The sequence below is a fragment of the Zootoca vivipara genome, chromosome 14 (genome assembly GCF_965207765.1).
Source record: "Zootoca vivipara chromosome 14, rZooViv2.hap1.1, whole genome shotgun sequence".
Classification (NCBI taxonomy): domain Eukaryota; kingdom Metazoa; phylum Chordata; class Lepidosauria; order Squamata; family Lacertidae; genus Zootoca; species Zootoca vivipara.
This window is the reverse complement of record NC_142597.1, coordinates 42,953,804-42,976,743: the sequence shown is the minus strand read 5'-3', so window position 1 is coordinate 42,976,743 and position 22,940 is coordinate 42,953,804. Positions and strand designations below refer to the sequence as shown.

General features: G+C 48.3%; 1 protein-coding gene across 2 annotated transcripts in view; it reads left to right on the top strand.

The window, feature by feature from the left end:
- Positions 1-22,940, top strand: part of RPH3AL (rabphilin 3A like (without C2 domains)) — a 48,369-nt gene that overhangs the window by 11,198 nt on the left and 14,231 nt on the right. For both annotated transcript variants that reach the window (XM_060268602.2, XM_060268600.2), the window contains exons 2-5: positions 1,446-1,559; positions 5,398-5,541; positions 11,339-11,468; positions 16,728-16,814. In XM_060268602.2, coding sequence (XP_060124585.1) covers positions 1,483-1,559; positions 5,398-5,541; positions 11,339-11,468; positions 16,728-16,814 — 438 coding nt within the window. In that variant the 5' untranslated portion in view covers positions 1,446-1,482. The remainder of the gene's footprint in view (positions 1-1,445; positions 1,560-5,397; positions 5,542-11,338; positions 11,469-16,727; positions 16,815-22,940) is intronic.

Here is a 22,940-nt window from a genome sequence, read left to right as displayed (position 1 = left end):
TGTATCTCTGCATCTGTCCTTTTGCTGGGTTTTCTAGTTAAAAGATGCTGGGGTTTTTAAAAGAGAATCAGGATGCTTTCGGAAAAGCGGGCCAGTGGTTCTGCCATCGGCAAAACCAGCCAGTCGGAAGCATCTAGGAAGCAGGGCGGGAGGGCAACAGCCAATTCCTGTTTTGCCCCATTATCTGGTATTTTAATATAATTTTTAATTGACTTTACATGTAAATCTCCTCCTGAAAAGAAACCATATGCAGGAAAAACAAGCCTGCGCTCAGAACTCAAGGTTGTCATTTCACATTCAAAGCACAATTACTCATTTGGTAGTGAGTTAGCCCAAAGGTGGAAAGAGGAATCAGTCCCGGCCAAAGAAGATTTAGCCTGGAGAAGAGAAGGTTAAGGGGTGACATGATAGCCATGTTCAAACATATAAAAGGGTGTTATATAGAGGAGGGAGAAAGGTTGTTTTCTGCTGCTCCAGAGAAGCGGACACGGAGCAATGGATTCAAACTACAAGAAAGAAGATTCCACCTAAACATTAGGAAGAACTTCCTGACAGTAAGAGCTGTTCGGCAGTGGAATTTGCTGCCAAGGAGTGTGGTGGAGTCTCCTTCTTTGGAGGTCTTTAAACAGAGGCTTGACAGGCATATGTCAAGAATGCTTTGATGGCGTTTCCTGCTTGGCAGGGGGTTGGACTGGATGGCCTTTGTGGTCTCTTCCAACTCTATGATTCTATGATTCTAAGATTGGCAAACTGTTAATGGACTATGCTGAAATGGCTAAATTAACTGGGAAGCTCAGAATCGAAGATGACAAGAAATTTTAAAAGGAATGGGGAAATGTTGATTATGTATTTACAAAAGTATTGTACTGTAAACAGGTTCATACATTGGCAGGATTTTAAGAACACTACTAATTGTAGAAATAGTGTAAGAAATTTGAGGTAGAAAAATAATTTGGAGTAGAAATGATATGCAGTTGAAAAAGAAAAGTAAGGAACTAAAGGGGTAGTCACGGGATTTGGAGAATCCAATTTTATGGATTTGGAGAATCCCATTTTGTGGATTTGATATTGCTTTTGTGTATGATTTGTTGTTGTTTGTTTTTTTATTTTTGTTATAATAATAATAATAATAATAATTAATAATAATAATAATAATAATAATAAAGCAAAGCACCATTACTCATTGGAACTGGCATGGTTATGGGTGCTACATAATACTCATTCCGCACCAGTAAGAAATTGGTCTTTTAGCCCTCTGGAACTCCCTGCCTATTGATTTCTGGCAGGTGCCTTCACTCTACTGTTTTCACTGCCTGCTAAAAACATTTTTGTTCAGACAAGCCTACCCAGCTATCTAGAATGCTGGTGTGTTCTTAGTTTATTGCTGGTTTTAGTGTTTTAACTGTTTCTCTTTTATATATTTCGCACCCCCTATTTTCCTCCAGGTTTGATGTCACCGTCTGCCCTGCGTGGTTTGTCGCCATGGCCGACACAATCTTTGGCAACGGGAACGACCAGTGGGTCTGCCCCAATGACAGGCAGCTAGCATTGCGGGCCAAGTATGTCTCTCTCTTTTTGACCCCACGCTGGGACAATTTCCTAATGGTGGGGTGTGTGTGTGGATACCCTTTGTACACTGATGCTGTGATAACCCCTTTTTAAAAAAAGAATAGAATATTCTTGCCAATATTAGCTGCTGATTCCCAATGACCGCTCAATTGTAAGTATTTCAAGGGCAGATTAAGGGACACAATGGGCACGGCTACCGTAGTAGACAGAGCAGCAAATGAGAAAATTTGGACCCCCGTGTTGGGGCATGCAGTTAGGGCTGCCAGGTGGGGGCGGGCTAGGGACAAAGGTGAGAGTTGTTTCCTAGTTCTGCTGGATCTCTCAGCGGCTTTTGACACCATCGACCATAACATCCTTCTGAAGTGTGCATGCACACGAAAGCTCATACCAAAATAAAAACCTAGTTGGTCTTTAAGGTGCTACTGAAGGAATTTTTTTTATTATCCTTCTGGACCATCGGGGTTGGGAGCTGGGGGCACTGTCATACAGTGGTTCCGCTCCTTCCTCCTGGGCCGTGTTCAGAAAGTGGGGGGGGGATGAGTGCTCAGACCCCTGGGCTCTCACTTGTGGGGTGCCTCAGGGTTCTGTCCTCTCCCCCATGCTTTTTAACATCTATATGAAGCTGCTGGGAGAGATCATCAGGGGGGTTGGGCTGGGTGTTCATCAGTATGCGGATGACACCCAACTCTATCTCTTTCTTAAATCAGAACCAGTGAAGGCAGTGAATGTCCTGTGCAAGTGCCTGGAGGCGGTTGGAGGATGGGTGGCGGCTAACAGATTGAGGTTGAAGTACTGTTTTGGGGGGGACAGGGGGCAGGCGGGTGTGGGGGACTCCCTGGTCCTGAATGGGGTAACTGTGCCCCTGAAGGACCAGGTGCGCAGCCTGGGAGTCATTTTGGACTCACAGCTGTCCATGGAGCCACAGGTTAATTCTGTGTCCAGGGCAGCTGTCTACCAGCTCCATCTGGTACACAGGCTGAGACCCTACCTGCCTGCGGACTCTCTCACCAGAGTGGTGCATGCTCTGGTTATCTCCCACTTGGACTACTGCAATGCGCTCTACGTGGGGCTACCTTTGAAGGTGACCCGGAAACTGCAATTAATCCAGAATAGACTGGTGACTGGGAGCGGCTGCCAAGACCACATAACACCGGTCCTGAAAGACCTGCATTGGCTTCCAGTACGTTTCCGAGCACAATTCAAAGTGTTGGTGCTGACCTTTAAAGCCCTAAATGGCCTCGGTCCAGTCTACCTGAAGGAGCATCTCCACCCCCATCGTTCTGCCCGGACACCGAGGTCCAGTACCCCGAGGGCCTTCTGGCGGTTCCCTCGCTGGAGAAGCAAAGCTACAGGGAACCAGGCAGAGGGCCTTCTCGGTAGTGGCGCCTGCCCTGTGGAACGCCCTCCCATCAAAGGTCAAGGAGATAAACAACTACCTGACATTTAGAAAACACCTAAAGGCAGGGAAGTTTTTAATCTGTGATATTTTAATGTATTTTGGTATTTGTTGGAAGCCGCCCAGAGTGGCGGGGGAAACCCAGCCAGATGGGCGGGGTATTAATAATAATAATAATAATAATAATCCCATGTAAGTTATTAATATTGCCAGTGGAAGGTCTCTCTCAAATCTGGCGTTTTGTGTGGAAACGAATTCTCATCACAAATATATGAAGTTCCGAAGTTCTGCTTGCAGAGACTTGGTTTAAACGTTACAAAACAAATGATCCCTTGTCTCATATATTTCCATCATTACCTATGCTAATCCCAGTTTAAGGCTCGAGGACATATCTTTTCTAAAAACCAGCCTTTTCAGGTTAAAAAAATCCCCAGAAGATCTCTGTCCCCCCCTCTTTTTCCAGTTTGCTTGCATCTTGGCCAATGCCCAGAGAGAAAAACAGCACATGACTCTTGAGTAGTCTGGGCTACCTTCAAGAGCATAAGCAAACACGCTGAAAGCTTGTGACTCAATCATAAAGCTTGGCCCACCCCACCTTTGCGATGGAAAAATACAAGCCTTCTGCCAATTTGTTCGTACACTCTTGGCCGTAATTTAAATACAAAGCAATTTCAACTGTGCACCATTTTATGTAACGTTTATTAAATAACTTCCAACATCCCAGACCCTGAGATTTCAGAGCCCAGGCTTGAGACTTAGGGGTGGCCCCCTGGTGATGTCAGAGGAGGCGGACCCAGTGATGTCATAGGGGGCGGGCCCTGGCAACGCCGTTAAGCGGAGAGCCTGTCATTCAAAAGAACAAAACGAAAACAGAGACCTCAAATGAGTCAATACTGGATGGAAATCAAGAGCGAAGCATTTGCTAAAGGGGGTGTTCTCAAGTCCAGCTGAATGAGGGGAGCATTCCTTCTCACCTGGTTAGGGAGCCTGGGTAGGGGAGCTGCGCTTACCCACCTGGAGATTCAAGCCACCTCTGCCTGGAGGGCAGGCACACCTGGAGTCTTCAGGTTAGCCCTGTGGGGCGGAGGGTGCCTGGCAACCTTTTCATCCTGCCCGTTGGTTAGAGGCAGGGCATGGAAATGAGAAGTGATGGAGGAGGCAGGGAATTAACCCTCTGCCCACAATTCACAGCTGAGCCATGTCGTTTTCGCAGCAGAACAGGCCGGGTTGATCTCAGCCTCTCCCCCACTTCCTTCCATGTGGAAATTAAATCACACAGGAAGGTATCGGGGGGCCAGAAAAATACTGCGCAATATTGACATGAGTCAACCAACTGCGTTTGGGTTTGATTGCCTTGTACGTGCCCTGCTTGGCTTCCTGGAAGGTTGTAAAATTGAAGATTAAAAATGGGATTGCATGGATTTATTTTCTTAGTCCTTTTTTTTTTAATTAAACCTTCCTGTCCAAGTCGTTCCCCCGCCCACCTGGCCCTCCTTTATACCTGGGATGTTTTTACTGCGAGTGATTTGTTACTGTCTTGTTATTTCGTGGCAGGGGAGTAGTATTTCATCCCTTTGGCTCCCTGCCTGCAGTTTGCTTAGGAAGCCGCCTTGTGCTGAGTTAGACCCATGGGTCCATCTATTGCCCACACTGGCCATCAGCCGCTCTCCTGGGTTTTGGTCAGGGGGACACTCCCACCCCATTTGAACCCAGGGACATTTTGCATGTAGAACAGATTCCCCTCCACCAAACTCCTTCCCTAGCCCAGATTTAAACATACTCTTTTCTTTAGGATCTACAAACTAGGTAATTTTTTTAATAGAAGAACTTAAACCTCTCCCCAGAGAGACTTGCCCAGCGCCTCCATTACATCTCTTTAGGCGCCGGGCACAAAAACATTCATTTTCTCCCAGGCCTTTGGCTAATTAAACTATCTATGGCCTTTTAAACTCTCTCTCTGTTCTGTGTGTGTGTGTGTGTGTGTGTGTGTGTGTGTGTGTGTGTGTGTTGTTTGGTACTTTGGTCTGTTTTTTTTGTGCTTTTATGTTGTAAACTTCCCTGTGATCCTCAGGAGTAGGGTGCCATAGAGATTTAATAAAAAGAAGTAAGCAAACCATCTAACTTGAGTGTATTGATTTTAAAGCACGACAGGTGGATTTGGTTTTTTAAAACTTCTTTTTCAAAAAGAAAACAATGCAATGGGCTGTTAGTACCGATTATTTTGTTAAGATTGCGATGGTTTTAGCATACTGTATAGACTTTGACATAGTTCTGCTGGTGTGCTCGGCGATGCCGGCCAGATTGTTTGATTTTTGGTTTTCCTAAACGTGCAACTGTTACGTGTAATTATTACCATTGTTAAAAATCAAAGTCCTTGCTTTGTGACAAAGCTCTTCTTTCTCTCCTCCTCCTCTGAATTCCTTTCCTTCCAGGCTTCAGACCGGCTGGTCTGTGCACACGTTCCAAAGCAACCGGCAGAGGAAGATGCAGGCGCTGAACTCGAAGGAGATGGAAGTCATCCTGGAAGTCGTCCGTCGGGCGGAGAAACTGGACGTTGTCGAACAGCAGAGGATCGGGTACGGTTGCCGGCGCCTTCCTGTAGACCTGAGGATTTCTCATTACTTAACAAGCTGCCTTAACACCACACCAGACCCTTGAGCCTTCTAGTCCAGTGCTGCCTACACGGACTGGCAGCAGCTCCTCAGGGTTTCCAGCAAGGGAGCATTTCCCGGCCCTGCAATGAGCTGCCAGTCGTTGAACCCAAGGGGCATTTGCACAGATGCTCTGCCCCTCAGTACCAGTTCTTCCCCTACAAATAAAGCAAGGTGCTAGACCTCATGGTTCTGAAGGAAAGTAAATGGCAACATAGGAATACTGAGTCAGACAGACCATGGGACCATCTAGATCAGTGTTGTCTACACTGGCTGGCAGAGGCTCTGCAGGCTTTTAGAGTGGAGCCTCCCCCAGGTCTGCCTGATGGTGCTGGGATTGAACCTAAGACCTTCTGCATGCAAACCCATCACTCTGTCACTGACTTGCAGCCCTCCCCCAATACTGCTCTGGGAGTGTTGATAGGAGCGTGTCCTGTGTGGCTTAGCTGCCTTCTCCCGTTTCCTCACTCCACTGATAATTTCCCAAAACCTCTTTAATGGCAGCAGCTCTCATGGTTTCCAGACAGGGGTCTCTTCTTTCCTTACCTGGAGATACCGGGATTCGAACCTGGGACCTTCTGAATGCAAATCAGATTCCAAACCACTCTGAGAGATGGTTATGGTTGGTTTATTTATATATATATACCGCTTTTGGGATCAAGGACCCACCAAAGCGGCGAACGGAATATCCGTGCAAAAGACGGGAATCCGTGCAAGAAAGGAAATACAGAACTGGAGCGAAAAGAGTAGATTGGAAAAAGCCGTATAAAATAGCGGCATCGCCAGATGAACCGCCCGTCACACTTAATAATGCATCTGAGCTGCAATCATGCTCGGCTCTGGAGCGTTCTGGATCTCACATAGAAACCAGCTTGTCCCGCATTTTGCCCTCCAACTAGCTGCTCCAGCTGCTCCCCTCGTAGCAAGCCCATCCACGAATGATTGCCCCAAGGTGGGTGCCCTTGCCCCCATCACACCCCGAAGTGAAAACCCCAAAGGGATAAATCCCTTTGGTGTCTTCCCCTTCTCAGCTGCCTCATCAGAAAAACAGATAAATCTGTCTGCGCATGTTGGCATTCAGAAGACCTTGGGCTCAGTCCTTGGTCCTCCAGGTCATAGAATCATAGAGTTGGAAGAGACCACAAGAGCCTTCCAGTCCAAACCCCTGCCAAGCAGGAAACACCATCAAAGCATTCCTGACAGATGGCTGTCAAACCTCCACTTAAAGACCTCCAAAGAAGGGGACTCCACCACACTCCTTGGCAGCAAATTCCACTGCCGAACAGCTCTTACTGTCAGGAAGTTCTTCCTAATGTTTAGGTGGAGTCTTCTTTCTTGTAGTTTGAATCCATTGCTCCGTGTCCGCTTCTCTGGAGCAACAGAAAACAACCTTTCTCCCTCCTCTATATGGCATCCTTTAATATATTTGAAGGTCCTTGCAGCTCTGCCCTGGCCACACACCCTTTTCTCCAGGCCACGCCTCCCACCGGGCCCTGATTTACACCCCTCTCAAGGGTTTCTGCCTGGCTGGGGCGTGTCCCTTGCCTTGATGGCCAGAGGCAAAAGTGGCCATCTGGTTTTTGACAGTGGCCCCTTCCAACATGCAGCCCCTGGAAGGTTGCCCTATGGGCAGGGCTGTCTTAAGCATATGTGGTGCCGGGGTGCAAAGATCCGCCCTGCGGCTCCCCCCCCCCCCGGTTACCCAGTCCCAGGCGCGCAGGAGGGCGGAACTGGCAGGCCGCCTCAGTGTCTCGCTGGCTCAGTCGCCCCTGAACACGCGACACAGAGCCGCCCGCAGCAGAAGAACCCACTGCGGCGCTTTGACCGACGGGCGGGCTCTTCCCTGGACTCAACTCTCGGGCCCTGGACTCTCAGCCTGAGAGCCCAGTGCCCCGCACCCCTAGCGCCTATGGGTAAGACGGCCCTGCCTATGGGGCTGAAAAAGCACCCCCTCGCCCCTGAACACAGCCGTGCTGTAAAATAGGCAGCCCAGCCCAGAAATGGCTTCCTCCTCCGCCTCGCAGAGCTTATTGAAGAGACCCATTAGCTGGTGGCAGTCTTAATGTTCTGCTTTTTGAAAAGGAAAAGGTCCTGCGGTTGCCGTTTTAAGAACTGCAGCTGCCTGGCTGGCATTTCCCGAACCAAATGAGGCCTTAATAGCTGGACGCTGTGAGGCCTGTTGTCGAAAGATCTTTAGAGCACGCTGGGCTCGGCGCTCCAGTCCGCACGGCACAGCCAACATGCCACTGTTGTTTCTTGACATCTTTCCCTTCATTACCCCACAATTCCCTGGGAAGTGGGTTTTTTTTTTGCCTGAGGTGATGAACTGGCCTTGGCAAATTCCAGCTGAAGAGTTTCTTAGCTGGAGTTATTAGCTCATTGACAACAAAGCCCCCCCTGCCTCCTCCCCCTCCTCTGAAAACCCATTCATTTGGTTGTTTATGCCTTCCAATTGGAGATATTTCCTGATCTTCTCAACCGTGCATTTCTGGGCCCAGCAGATTCCTATTTTTCTGAGTCATAAATCTCTGAGCCCAGTGGATTTGGAAACCTGTCTTTTAAAAAGGCATGCGGTGAGGGGAAGAAAGAAAAGAAAAAACAAGCAGAGGAATCTGCGGGAAATAAGCAGAGTTTTGGTCCCGTCCCCCCACTCTGGGCAAAGTGAGCTGTAAAATTATCAGTGATTTAAAAATCTAGGGGTTGTGCGACTGTTGTGATGGCTTATAGCAGCGGTGGCCAACTCCCAAGTGACTGCAATCTACTCACAGAGTTAAAAACTGGCAGTGATCTACCCCCTTTTTGGGGGGTGGGGGTTTCAGGTCAAAGTTGTTGAGCTTTTTTTAGGAACAACAAAATCCGTTTTGGGGGTTTCAGATGAAAGACTCGTTGAACTCTTTTTTTAGGGAGGGGAAACCCCGTTTTTGGGGGGTGTAGGGAGAAAATGTTGAGCTTTTTTAAGTTGTTGAGCTTCTATGGGGAGAGCCAGTGATCTACCACAGATGTCCAGTGATCTATCGGTAGATCACAATCTACCTGTTGGAACGTGCCTGGCTTATAGCATAGGGTTACCGGACATCCCTGTTTCCCGGGGACCCATCCCCGGATTTGCGAATAAGTCCCCGGACAAATTCCATCCCCGGAATGTCCCCGGATTTCATCTAATGTCCCCGGGAAACGCAGCAGCGGCCGTCTCAGCAACCAAGAGCAGTTGGCTGTGGCTGGCTTCAGGAGCTGCTCGGAAGTCCCCCCCATATGATGGTGGTGCGGGGGCTAGAAGATGCAGCTTCCGGGCTGCCTCCACCTTCCCTGACCCCTGCAACTAAGCTGTGAAGGGAGGCTTCACGCTGCCTATCGGAGCTTGCGTGTAAGCAGGAGGGGGAAGGAATCTCTCAGGCAATGGGAAGCCTGGTTTCCCAGCTGAGGGATCCCCGCCCCCTCCTGCTTTCAGGCAAGTGGGAATGGGATTGGGGCTGCTCTGATAGGAAGGGAGGCATCACGCTGCCCAAGTCTCTCTGCCACTGCTCTCGGCCCTCCTTCTCCGCCTTCTATACCTGACCCACCACGCACCGCTTCACCACCACCACCGAAAAACCCACAACTTAGGGGCTGCCCAGGCTCATGGAGAAAGGAGATAGAAACCTCGGAGGAAGGGGATATGTGGTGGTTGAGTTCCAGACAGCGGCTGCCCCTCTGCCACCGCCATCGCTGCAGCATCAACATCCCAAACATGTAGTATTTGATTGATTGATCGATTGAAGTGTCCCTGGATTCATTGAAAAAAATCTGGTAACCTTATTATAGCAGGGATGGGGAAAGCTTGAGCCCGGGGCCATGTGGGTGGCCCTCTGGGATTCTTTGCCTGGCCCCTGGGAAAATTCCCAGGCCATGCCCCCCTCACCAAGCCATGCCCTTCTCTCTCTGCCATCCAAGCAAGCAGGAGCATTATCAGAATTCCATAACCCCTCAAAAAGACTTAAGGGGGCTGCAATGCAGGATTGGTGAGAGGCATGGGCTGGGGAGAAGGGGCATGTCTTGGGAGAGATCCGAGGGCCAGATAGAATCATAGAGTTGGAAGAGACCGCAAGGGCCGTCCAGTCCAACCCCCTGCCAAGCAGGAAACACCATCAAAGCATTCTTGACATATGCCTGTCAAGCCTCTGCTTAAAGACCTCCAAAGAAGGAGACTCCACCACTCCTTGGCAGCAAATTCCACTGCCGAACAGCTCCTACTGTCAGGAAGTTCTTCCTAGTGTTTAGGTGGAATCTTCTTTCTTGTAGCTTGAATACATTGCTCCGTGTCCGCTTCTCTGGAGCAGCAGAAAACAACCTTTCTCCCTCCTCTATATGTCATCCTTTTATATATTTGAACATGGCTATCATATCACCCCTTAACCTCGCCAAAAGTAACCTCTCCATACTTTTCTGGCCCTCCAGAAAAGTATGGAGGGCCACATCCAGTCCCACTGGGGCCCCGAGACTCCCCTGCCCTGGTGCTAGAGTGTGACCTGAAGGAAATGGCAGAATTTGGTTCGGTGCCTGCTAAAAACATGTTTGTCTGGACAAGTCCACTTGGGTATCTAGAATGCTGATGCATTTTAAGTTTATTGCTGGTTTTAATGATCTGAATGTTTTAAATGTTTTTTTTACCAATCATCGCTTTGGTTTTTTTAAAACGAAAACAAATGAGATATAAATTTTATGCAATAAATAAAATAATACGTTAAGATCCACATGGCGAAGCTGTCAAGGATGACGCAGAAGGAATGTTCTTACAGCTGTGGAACTCACTGCCACTGGAGCATGGCCAGTATTGAGCTTGATTCCACCATGGTCACAGAACAGCGTGGTGGGGATTTTGCTGTGGGCGAAGTTAGCGAAGAGGGGGAGGAATTCAGTTCCGTTTGCATTTTACAGCGGACGTGCTTGACTCGCACTTTCTGAAACAATACATGAACTGAAGAACAGTGAGCCTTTTGAAATCCGTTGTTCTTTGGATTTTGCAGTGGAGTTCTCCAACCCAAATGGTGAGGACAATAAACATGCAAATTAGGACAAAAGTGTGCATTAAAATGAAAATAGCTTGCAAAAATGTGCTATGCTAAGGGAAATTGCTTGGCTCAGTTTTATATATTGGGAGGAATACCCACTATAAAAGGCTGGTTGAAACTTCTGCAAGGACTTGGGGGGGCGGGGCGGGGTGGAATTCACAAACTGTCATGGAAACAAGGAGGATAGAGTGGGGGAAATGACAAACTGTTAATCCAAAGTGACGCATTCTCCCATCATAGCAGAACATGCAGAACTTCGTAGGTTCAATCCTGGCATGGTGCTAATAATGCCAAAGTTGCAGGTTCGATCTCCGTATCGGACAGCGGCATTGCAGGTGGGTTGGACTAGATGATCCTCGGGGTCCCTTCCAACTCTTAAAATTCTAGGATTCTATCTCAAGGTAGGGCTGGAGAAACTGCCTGCTTGAAATCCTGGAGAGCGGCCGCCAACCAGTGCAGACATACTGAGTTGGATGAAGCAATGGTCTCGCTCGGCAGAAGGCAGCATACTGTGTTTCTAATTGAATCCGCCTTTCATTCACAACCATGAGGACTGGAATCTTGCTTCATTTGCCGGGGAGTGGGGGTGGGGAAGGCGCTCTAAGGCTGCTTCCTATGTGTGGGGTCACGAATCCTCTGGAAATACCAGCCTGACGGAGGCTCTTGCTTTGCAGGCGCCTGGTAGAGCGGCTGGAGAACATGCGGAAGAACGTGATGGGCAACGGCTTGTCTCAGTGCCTGCTCTGCGGGGAGGCTCTGGGGCTGCTGGGCAGTACGGCGGTCTTTTGCCAAGACTGCAAAAAGGTGAGATTGCTGGTACCCGCAGAAGGCGTCCCAAGCTTCACCTGGCCCCTCGGCAATCTCAGCCGAAGGATCCCGAACAGGTGGCCACCAAACCTCTGTTTTAAAACCTCCAGTGAAGGAGATCTTCCTGACGTTTAGTTGGAACCTCCTTTCTTGTCACTTGAAGCCATCGGTTCGGGTCCTACCCTCCGGAGCAGGAGAAAACAAGCTTGATCCATGTTCCATGGGGAGCCCTTCAAATATATGAAGATGACTATCAGATCTCCTCTCGGTTTTCTCTTTTCCTGGTGAAACCCACCCAACTCTCCCTCCTCTGTTCTTCTTAAGCCTTTATCCTTGATGCTCTCTGCTGTGCTTTGGGTTGATCGTTTGATCGTGAGTTTGTTTGTATTCTGCCTTTCCATAGTGAGCTGCGTTCGGAGCAGCTTCCAACAGACACCCATTTATTACCATTTTGGGGGGCAGCTTGAAAGTTGGGGGAAGAGAGAGAGAGAGAGAGAGAGAGAGAGAGAGAAAGGTTTGCAAAGCATATCAATGAATGCAAAGAAGGTGAAAGCCTGCATTTTAGCAAGTGCAGAATAAAGTCAGTTTTAATAATAATAATAATTAATAATAATAACTGTGGGAGGCAGTGGAAGACAGGAGTGCCTGGCGTGCTCTGGTCCATGGGGTCATGAAGAGTCGGACACAACTAAACGACTAAACAACAACAATAATATCTGGAATTAGATACATCAGTGGAAAGCAAGCAAAAAACTGAAATGTAGTGGATCCAGGAACCTCTGCAGCCTGGGTTGCAGACTACACACAAACTTAAGACCTTCTGTATGAACGGGACCGAGCTTTCCGGCCCAGTTCTCCAGCCTGCATAAGCCTAGTGGCATAGAAAAGTTTTTTGATTAAAGCAGAAGGCTCCTGCTGAATCCCTGGTGGCAGAGTGTTCCACAGGACTGCTCTGTTAAGCCTCAGTTTTTTGTCACTGTCCGAGGAACCTCGCTGACACGTCGTGGGGTGTGTGTGACCAGCATCGCTTCTACAAAGGATCTTGGATATTGAGCCGTGATGCAAGGGGTCAGGTGGTCCCTAAGGTGCCCTGAATCTAAGTTGTCAGTTACCTACAGGGGTGTTGAGCGTGTAGTTAAACTACGGAACTCGCTGCCACAGGAAGCTGTGATGGCCACCAGCTTAGATGGCTTCAAACGGGGTGGAACGGATTCCTTCGGGAGGTTTTTAAGCAGAGGTTGGATGGCCTTCTGCCAGGGATGCTTTAGCTGAGATTCCTGCGTTGCAGGGGGTTGGACTAGATGACCCTTGGGGGTCCCTTCCAACTCCACAATTCTGTGATTCTATGAGGTTTGGAGGAAGAAAATGCAGAGGATAGCCTCAACCGGAGGCAGCAAATACTTCTGAATACCAGTTTCTGGAAACCACAGGAGAGGAGAGGGCTCTTGTGTTCAAATCCTGCTTGCTGGTCAACCTGAAAGGATGCTGGCCTAGATGGTCCACTGGCCCAATCCTGCAGGCTCTTCCAGTGCTCTCAGCGTGGCTTGGTAGTTGATGGGCAGCCAGTGGAGATATTTATCTTGGGAAGCAACCTTTTAAAAACCTTGTAAAACAAAGGAAGGTCAATTCGGGAACTCTGGCAGGGTGTGTAAACGTGCGCCCAATAAGCTGCTCTTTCCTTCGCTTCAAAATTCAACCGAGTTCGCCCTTCGTGCACTTTCCGTGCGAGGAAAAAGCAACACCTAGCCTTGCGTGAAAAATTAAGTATAACCCCCTAGGCTGGGCTTGGCAAGGTGATAGGTTTGGGGGCTTCCTCTCTCTCCCCGCCCCGATCTAAAGTCCACAATTTTTCTTTCCAACTCCGCTCTGCTGACTTCCCATCTGAAACCCCATTTAGTTTGTGAAGAGCAAGCCTTCCTTCACGCCCGACGGCACGGAGAAAGCATTTAAGTGCTTTTAAATTACCAAGGGAGGTGATGTTGAAATGACAGCTCACTGCCTGCAAAATAGTTTCCGCAGGGAGCAGATTTTTTATTTTATTTTTTTCCAATTTTTAAAATACATCGCTTCTTTTTCAATTTGTGATCTTCTAAGGCAGGGGGCAAATATAGCTGGCTGGGTTGCCAAGCTAAGCCACTACTGTCTTTTTTATTTTATTTTTAATTCTTTTTCTCTCCCCCGCCACCCCCAATAGTCAATTTAGTGGGAGAAGACGGGTGGGAAGGAATGAGGAAGGATTGCCTCAGGGAGCACCTACACCAAACCTTTTAAAGCACATCCCCCCCTCCATCATCATGGGAACTGTAGTCTTACCTTTCAGAGCTGCAGTACCCGGCACACTTAACAAACTACACTTCCCAAGATTCGTTGGGGTGGGGGAGCTGCATGCTTTAAATCAGGGTTTCCCAAACTTGGGTCTTCAGCTATTTTTGGACTACAATTCCCATCATCCCTGACCACTGGTCCTGCTAGCTAGGGATGATGGGAGTTGCAGTCCAAAAACAGCTGGAGATCCAAGTTTGGGGCACCCTGCTTTAAATGTCCTCTCCCCCATGCTTTTTAACATCTATATGAAGCCGCTGGGAGAGATCATCAGGGGGTTTGGGCTGGGTGTTCACCAGTATGCGGATGATACCCAGCTCTACCTCTCTTTCAAATCAGAACCAGTGAAGGCGGTGAAGGTCCTGTGTGAGTACCTGGAGGCGGCCACAGGGAGCCACCACTTTCTCCCCTTGTCAAAATTAAGAATGTTGTGAGGATTTGAGGGGACTCTCATTTCTTTTTAGTACCCTTTAAAGTACCTGCAAATAGCGCCCATCTTGCAAAACTCTCTCCCCTTTTTCTCCTCTTCCGCCTGCGAGCCAAAGCGAAGGAGAACGTTTTTTGTTTCCTGGGTGATGTGGCTGAAAAGCAGGAGGGAATTTCTATGTTGAGGGCTTCTAGAACTCCACAGGTGCCCACCAGGGGGCAGCACTTGACTGTTACAGGCCTAAGCTGTAGACCTTGATTCCCGCAGGGAGAGAAACAGCAGTGACTTATTCCTCCCCTTAAGTAACAGAGCAATCCTGGACTTCTCACCTTTGGGTCCAGGACAGGGCAGGAGTGGGGGGACTTTTCTTCAGCCTGAGGGCCACGTTCCCTTCCTCGTAACCTCCTGGGGGCTGCATGCCAGAGGCAAAAGTGACTGGAGTAATAAACGTAAGCGTTAAAACACACAGTGGTGTAGCTGATGAGATTCCTACTCAGAGTAGACCCATTGAATGGGCCGAAGTTGGCCATGTCCATAATTCCAGTGAGCCTACTCTGAGTAGGAGTGGCTTTGGATATGCCCCACGTGCCCCCTCTCTTCCAGGCAAGGAACAGGCATTTTCGGACTTAAAGGAGGCATGTCCAGCCAGGTGAAAACATCCAGGAGGGTGGGGATTGGGATCAGCAGGGGGCGTGGCCTGAGAAGAAGGGGAGGGGCTTCCCAAGTGTACCGAGGGCATGATAAAGAGGGCTAGAGGGCTTCAAGCCTGACATTCTTCACCCTGGCTCTTAAGAACAAAGGAGCTGGATATTTTTTAGCCTGCACAAGAGGAGGCTGACAGGAGATATGAGAGTCATCTTCCAGTATCTAAAGCAGGCATCCCCAAACTTCGGCCCTCCAGATGTTTTGGACTACAGTTCCCATCATCCTTGACCCCTGGTCCTGTTAGCTAGGGATCATGGGAGTTGTAGGCCAAAACATCTGGATCTAAAGGACTGCCACATGGGAGACAGAGCAAACTTGTCTTCTCCTGCTCCAGAGAGTAGGGCCTGAACCTTATGCCGGATCTGACCCAATCACCTTCTAAATCCAGCCCACGGACAGTCAGCGTGTTTTTACATGAGTAGAATGTGTCCTTTTATTTAAAATGCATCTCTGGGTTATTTGTGGGGCCTGCCTGCTGTTTTTACATGAGTAGAATGTGTGCTTTTATTTAAAACGCATCTCTGGGTTATTTGTGGGGCATAGGAATTCGTTCATTCTCCCCCCCAAAAAATATAGTCCGACCCCCCACAAGGTCTGAGGGGCAGTGGACCGGCCCCCTGCTGAAAAGGTTTGCTGGCCCCTGGCCTGGCCCTGAACCAATGGATTTAAATGACAAGGAAGGGGATTCCTTTAGGAAGAACAGTGCAACGGACTCTCCTTCATTGGAGGTTTTTCAACAGAGGTTGGCCGGCCACCTGTCAGGGATTCTCAAGCTGCGATTCCCGCCTTGCAGGGCTTGGGCTTCCGACTCTACAATTCTATTCAGCTTCTCCGGGGCAAACTTGAACGTGTTTTTAATGGGTTAACCCGCCTTCTCGGTGGTGATCAATGGCCGCTAGCACCACCTGCTGCTCTTGCAGTTCAATTGGGCGCCTTAATTCTCCACCACCAGCACCATGAGGGACTATTGCCGTTCCCTCATTAGGAGAATCGATTTTATATCGAGCACCAGCTGTTTATCCCCCCGGCCGAACCTGCCTGCGACATATCTCTCTCTCTGTTTTTGAAACGGTTCTCCATTTACCCATCTGAAGCCCTGTGGGTTTGTTCCTCCCACCCCTCTTGTGGCCGGGGAGAGTTGGTCAGCCGCTCAGCCACCCTCCTCAATCGCAGCTCCTACGGCCTGCAAGCAGGTGCCAGAAACGGTGGTCCATTCCCCCCCCCACTGCCATCACCTTTGACTCCAGCCTCACTAGAGCCAAAGGGATGTTGCCTCCAGCTTCAGAGCTGTGATATGTCCCCCCCTCTGGTGGGTTTGGAAATTGCAGCAGCTCAGCTTTGCATCTGCGGCGGACGGTTAGGGGCCGCCATTTTGATTTCCCACAATGCTCCGGGGCAAGAGTTGCCAACGTGGCACTTGCTGGAACCAGCCAAAGGCTCGCTCTGGCCGCCTTTTGCTACCTGATAGGGAGGGTCCCGGTCCCCCCAATTTTGTGATCTTGTCTCCTTTTCTGCTCTTTAAGAGACCGCAACCATTACAACATGCCCAACGTGGCAGCCATTTTGTATTGGGCCCCTCTCCCCACGGCAGCCATTTTGTGACTGGCCCCCCACAGCGCTCTCTCAGCATTTCCCAATGGAGCAGTGCACCATGGGGGATTTAAATGGCAGGTCTCCTAGACCCTGTTGTTGGTTTGCTTCTTTCCTTCGAGGGGAGGGTGGCGTTGGCGGTGGGCTCCGCCTCCTTCGGCCTTTCTAATGATTCCCACCCCAATCCCCGTGTCGTCTTCCTCCCCCCCCAGAAAGTCTGCACCAAATGTGGGATTGAAACCCTGAGCGCCCAGAAGCGGCCCGTCTGGTTCTGCAAGATTTGCAGCGAGCAGAGAGAGGTGAGTCCGTGGTGGCAGGATTGGTGTGTCCTGCTTTGCAGTATCAAATGTCTGCTTCTTCAGGAAAGACTGCAATAATAATCGGGGGGGGGGGGCAGAATTTATTACTTGCGTGACCACCGAGTTTCTGGGTCAGTAGAAACTAGTTTCTGCCTGCCTCCTTCATCCACACGCCCACCAAGGCGGTCTTGAGTATCATGCTTTAGGTTTGGAAGGGTCAGTTGAATGATGCCCAGGGGTCCCTTCCAAACCTGGGATTCTGTATCCTGAGAGCCGGTGTGGTGCAGCAGTGAGAGACTAGGACCCGGGAGACCAAGGTTCAAATTCCCACTCAGCCAATGTCTTGAGAGCATCAGATTGGCTTATCCCAGCAATGGAATGTCCCACATTAAACTTAGATTGCAGGTGAGGAACATTTTAAACACACAAAACATGAGACGAGTGTTGCTTTGACCCTCGCACCTTCATTTTTTAACCGTTGTGTGAAGAATCTGTTGATTTGCCCTCCCTCCATTAACTGAGTTTAATCTTTATTTTTTCTTGTTTAATTTATTTACAGTGGTACCTCGCTAGACGAATGCCCTGCTAGACATTTTTTTCGCTAGACGAATGGGTTTTGCGATCGGAGGATGCCTCGCAAGACTAATTCGTTTTGTGAAAAATTCGTCTAGCGAATTGCGGTTTCCCATAGGAATGCATTGAAATTCAATTAATGCGTTCCTATGGGCCAAAAAAACCCAACAACACCCAATTCAATGCATTCCTATGGGATTCGCAAGATGAATTTTTTGCAAAACGAATTGACTCACAGAACGAATTAAATTCGTCTTGCGAGGCACCACTGTATTATTATATCTACGGTAGCTGAGCGATAAAAGCAGAGTAAGACACTTTCAAAATGTCTCCCTTCATCGGTGCCCTTATACAGGAAAAGCAGTCGCTTCCTTTACCTTCTGACAGGGACGGACCTGCTTTGGTTGGGGTGCCTTGCTCAGCCCCTAGGAAGCGTGACGACATGATGCTGTTTAAACACCAGCCTTTTAACAGGGAAAATCTGTCTGCTTTGAGGCTTGTGCAGAGCCAGGAATGATTTATTTGAAGCCTGATCACCTCCTGCTCGCAGCAGACCAGGGAAGGGCAGATATGTCAATTTCAGTTTCCGTCCTATTTCCAATCTTCAGCTCTCCACATTTCTGCACCAGTTTCCAATAAAAAAGAAACTCCTCGTAAAAATTCAGCAATTTAGCGCGAATTTCTCCTAATAGGCGTGTTTGTCGTTCAGTTTTGCATAATATCCACTTTTGGTAAAGCAAGGGTGGGTAACAACAACAACAACAACAACAACAAACTCTTAATATCAGGGTTGTGGGTTCAAGCCCAAAAGATTCCTGCATTGTAGGGGTTGGACTAGATGACCCTCATTGCCCCTACCAACTCTGTGTTTCTAATAATAAACAATTGTTAATTGATCTCTGGTTTTAACTTTTTTGTGGTTTTTGTTGTATGGTCTCATGCTTTATTGCTGTAAACCACTTTGATATCTTTTTATGGCGTAGTGGTGGATAAATATTTTTATGAATTAATTCTAATGATAATCATAATGTGCCATTTTATGCACGTTTTACCCTGTCAAATGCTTTTTTTTTTTTTGCACACCTTGACTTGGCTAGACAGCAGCGTTTCAAAAGCCACAAGGGTGCAAATTCCATAGGCTGGCTGTGTTTCAGTTCCCTTGCTTGTTTCAGGGCGTGCAGATTAAGTAAATTCGCTTTTCGGAGTTAAACTGAACCAGATTTCTCTGAACTTCTGCTGTCTTCTCCATCAGAAGGTGCAGAATGTGGACTTGCTTTACCTGGGTTTAGGAACGCAGCCTCTTCCCACCTGCCCATCCCTGCCGCTCTGCAAGGCAGGCGTGTCTTGGAGTCGAGACAGATTGCTCCAAAAGGATGTAATTGCAAAGTTCTGCTGATGCCTAATGAAAAGGACCGGGTGCTTGTTTAATTTCCCCACTTGCCTCATTTATCCTGCTGCCACCTGACCTTTTTTTGGGGGGGGGTTACAATTCTGTGCAGCCTCATTAATAATGGGGTGTGTGCTCTACATGCTAACTAAATGGGCCCGAGCCCATATGACATCTGTTAGCAAGCTGCTATTTGCTGTAATGAGAGAGGGAGAATGTATAAAATTACCTGGAGCCATGCCCATGCTGGCTTTGATCACCAGCCCCACCTGCCTCCACCCCCTTGCCAAACCGTCCTCCCTGCCCTTAGAGTTGCTCCTCCACGGTCTGCCTAGAATACCCACCTCAGTCTCCCCCTTCCGTCTTCTTTCACCTCACCATCCAACGCTGCTGCAGTGGCTCAACAGCTCTCAGAAGACTATTGACACTCTGTAGGTTGCAGCGCCACCTGTTGGTGGCCAAGGAAACTACTGTGTGATGACAGCCTTATCTTTTTATTATATCAATGCCATGCATCTCAAACATAGCCATTTCAGCATGGGGTGCAGAATCAAGAATTCTCAGGATCCCTTTTTTCCTTTTTAATAATCGGGTTTCCAAGAGCAGGGCTCAGCATACTTTAGGCTTGCGGGGATTATTTTTTTGTTTTTGTTTTTCTGGAACCCACCAGTTGGAACCAAGGGCAAAATACATTTGCTTGGAATGAAAGAATTCTTACCTTGGGGATTTGCTTTTGAGAACTGAATTGAGCTCATAGTCTGTCTACCACTTCAGATGCAACCCCCACTGTACCTTAGCTGCCAAGTATCCCGTTTTCGTGGGAAACCCCCAGATTTTAATCCGTTTCCCGCTGTTCTCCCGAATGGAGAAAAATCCCGGAAATCCCCCGGATTTCCTACCTGCCAGGGAGCCTCCATTTTGGGTGCTGCTCTGACCATGTGCGGGCACCGGAAGTCGCTTGTACGCATGCCCGGCGGCCATCTTGGTGGTGGCCACATGGCGGCGGCCGTCACGAAGATGGCCGTCGCACTTACGGCCATCACCAAGATGGCCACTGGGCATGCGTAGAAACGACTTCCGGTGCCGCTCTGCCCTACCATGTGCCCACACATGGTCAGAGCGGCCCCGGAAGTTGCTTCTACACAACGTCCGGTGCTGCACCGCCGCTGTTCCCGCATTTTTCAGCGGGAGACTTGGCAGGTATGCACTGTACTTCACATCAGAAGTTTAGTTCAGGAGAGAATTCGTTTTGTGTTGTTGCCGTTAAAATATTTGGGAGCCAGAAATCCTCATGGATCTACTTCAAATGTCCCAGAGGTCGAGCAGGAGATCCCCATACAGTTTCCTCCCACACCTGGGCTCCTGGCAGCTGAAGGCATCGTGTTGGCTATGCCCACTTAACTGATGGGCACTACTAAATAAATTAATTAAAAGTGCTGTGGCATCTTGGGGACAGTTCATAGAATCACAGAATTGTAGAGTTGGAAGGGACCCCCCAAGGCCATCGAGTCCAACCGCCTGCAATGCAGGAATCTCGAGTCAAGCATCCATGACAGAGGGCCACTCAACCTCTTTCTCAAAGCCTCCAGCTGAGGGAGTCCGTTCTGTTTCCACTGACGAATGGCTCTTGCCACCAGCAAGTTCTTCCTAATGTTTGGTTGGAATCTCCTTTCTTGTCTTTTGAATCCATTGGTTTGGAGCAAGAGAGGAAAAAAGCTTGCCTATTATTATTTATTATTTAAATTTGGATACCCGCCCTTCGTGACAGCAGTCATGAAATTAAAAGACGCCTGCTTCTTGGGAGAAAAGCAATGACAAACTTAGACAGCATCTTAAAAAGCAGAGACATCACCTTGCCGACAAAGGTCCATATAGTTAAAGCCATGGTTTTCCCAGTAGTGATGTATGGAAGTGAGAGCTGGACCATAAAGAAGGCTGATCGCCGAAGAATTGATGCTTTTGAATTATGGTGCTGGAGGAGACTCTTGAGAGTCCCATGGACTGCAAGAAGATCAAACCTATCCATTCTTAAGGAAATCAGCCCTGAGTGCTCACTGGAAGGACAGATCCTGAAGCTGAGGCTACAATACTTTGGCCACCTCATGAGAAGAGAAGACTCCCTGGAAAAGACCCTGATGTTGGGAAAGATGGAGGGCACAAGGAGAAGGGGACGACAGAGGACGAGATGGTTGGACAGTGTTCTCGAAGCCACAAACAAGAGTTTGACCAAACTGCGGGAGGCAGTGCAAGACAGGAGTGCCTGGCGTGCTATGGTCCATGGGGTCACGAAGAGTCGGACATGACTAAACGACTAAACAACAACAACAACAACACCCACCGTTCATCCGTAGATCACAGTATAAAAATACATGATAAAAGCACATCTTTCATGTGACAGTCCTTCAGATATTTGAAGGCGGCTATCATATCTCCTCTCCTCCAAGCTAAGCACCCCCAACTACCTCAGTCATTCCTCATACACCCATAGGGGCCTGAAATATTTCTAAACCTTCTGATTCCCTCCACCCCAAAAGCAGACCCACACTTCCTTGACTCGAAAACCCTGTCTCACTCAGTTCGCTGCTTGCTTTGTCAGAAGGCTCCAATGAAACTGGGCTGGCTGGTTTTTTTTGTCTCTTGATATTGCTTCGTTTCCTCTTGCGCTCCCTTCCCCCCTCCCTCTCCTTTACGCGAAGCCGTGTATATTAAATGTGCGCTAATATGCTCCCTTCATCGCAATCTCCCTATTAAAATCTAAATTGGAACGTGTGGCGAGCATTCTTGCGGGAAGCGCGAAGTCTTTATCGCTGTAGCCGGCCCCGTCTGCCGCTGGGGCGCCCTAATCTCCTCGCTCCGGTTTTTCACACTCAAACGATCTTTTTTTCTCTCGGCTTGAGTCCCTTTTAGGCTGAAATTCTATAAGGAGGCAGCAGCCTCTCAGTAGCTTGTAATACTTTTATTCCGTTGTTAATATTGTACTTCCATTTGCCCCTTCTATGCGGTTTTTACCAGAGAGCACTCAAGCCTGTGTGTCTTTCGTAGGCCATCTTGGAAGTGTCTAATAGCCTTGTGAGCTTGGATTTCTCATTGCGAGGTCCCAGTCATGAAGGGAGGGGGGCTATCCCATACAACACAATCACATTATCACACAATCTTGGAGGCCATCGGTTTGAACACTCCTGCAGTACAATGTCCTGTCCTAAAGTTTTAGTGCAGGTGAGGATCGTTTAAAAAATACTATTTGCAAAGATAAACGAGGGTTGCCAGAAAAGGGTTTTTTTTTTTTGGCCCTTGCAGCCTCATTTCCCCCCACCTTTGTGCAAAGGATTGATTTGTTCTCCCTCCATTAATTTGGTTTAAGCTGCCCTTTATCAAGCTTGTTGTGTCAGCTTCAGAAAAGAGAGAGAGAGAGAATAAAAACAGGTTGGAAGAGAAATTCTCACGCTGGACTTTGAATAGCTTGCTTTTCTGAGCTGAAATTGGATGCTTTTGCTCTGAGCCCTTATTGCCACAAATTGTTTTTGTTGCAAAAAGTTTTCCAAAACAGGTGTAAGACCCTCCTCTCATAAGTGTCTCTGTATGAGTCTCTGTTCCAGGCGTTCCTCAGTTGGCAAGAAAGCCACAATTCATACAGAGATGCAAAGGGCAGATTCTTTTGTTTTTGAGGGCAGGCTGTTTCTCAGTTAAAAGGCAATTTCTCGCCTGCTGTTGATTGCCATGGTGATTTTCAGAGCAGGTTGTTTAAAATCAATATGTAATAGATCAATCGTGAATCCTAATTGTGATTTCCTCTTCTCTTATATAAAGCACATGAAGGATTCTACCGTATCTTTACATTTATTTCATTACTTCTCTCATTAATGCATTAATGCAAATAACTGTAAGCTTATATTACAACTCACTGCAAGCTTTTTTTTTAAAAAAAAATCTAATCGTAATAAGAAAGTTTCCAGCAATTGATATTCAGATACAGACAACAACCCTGCAAGGTAGACTAGTCTGAGAGAGACAGTAGCTTGCCCAAGGTCACCTAGTTTGCTTCATAGCCGAGTGGGGATTCGAACCCTGATCTCAGAGGCCCTAGTCCGACGCTCTAAGCACTATAGTGGCTTCCCAGTGGCACGGGACAAATGGGCAATTTCTGCCGGGATTCTCACAGGGCTGAG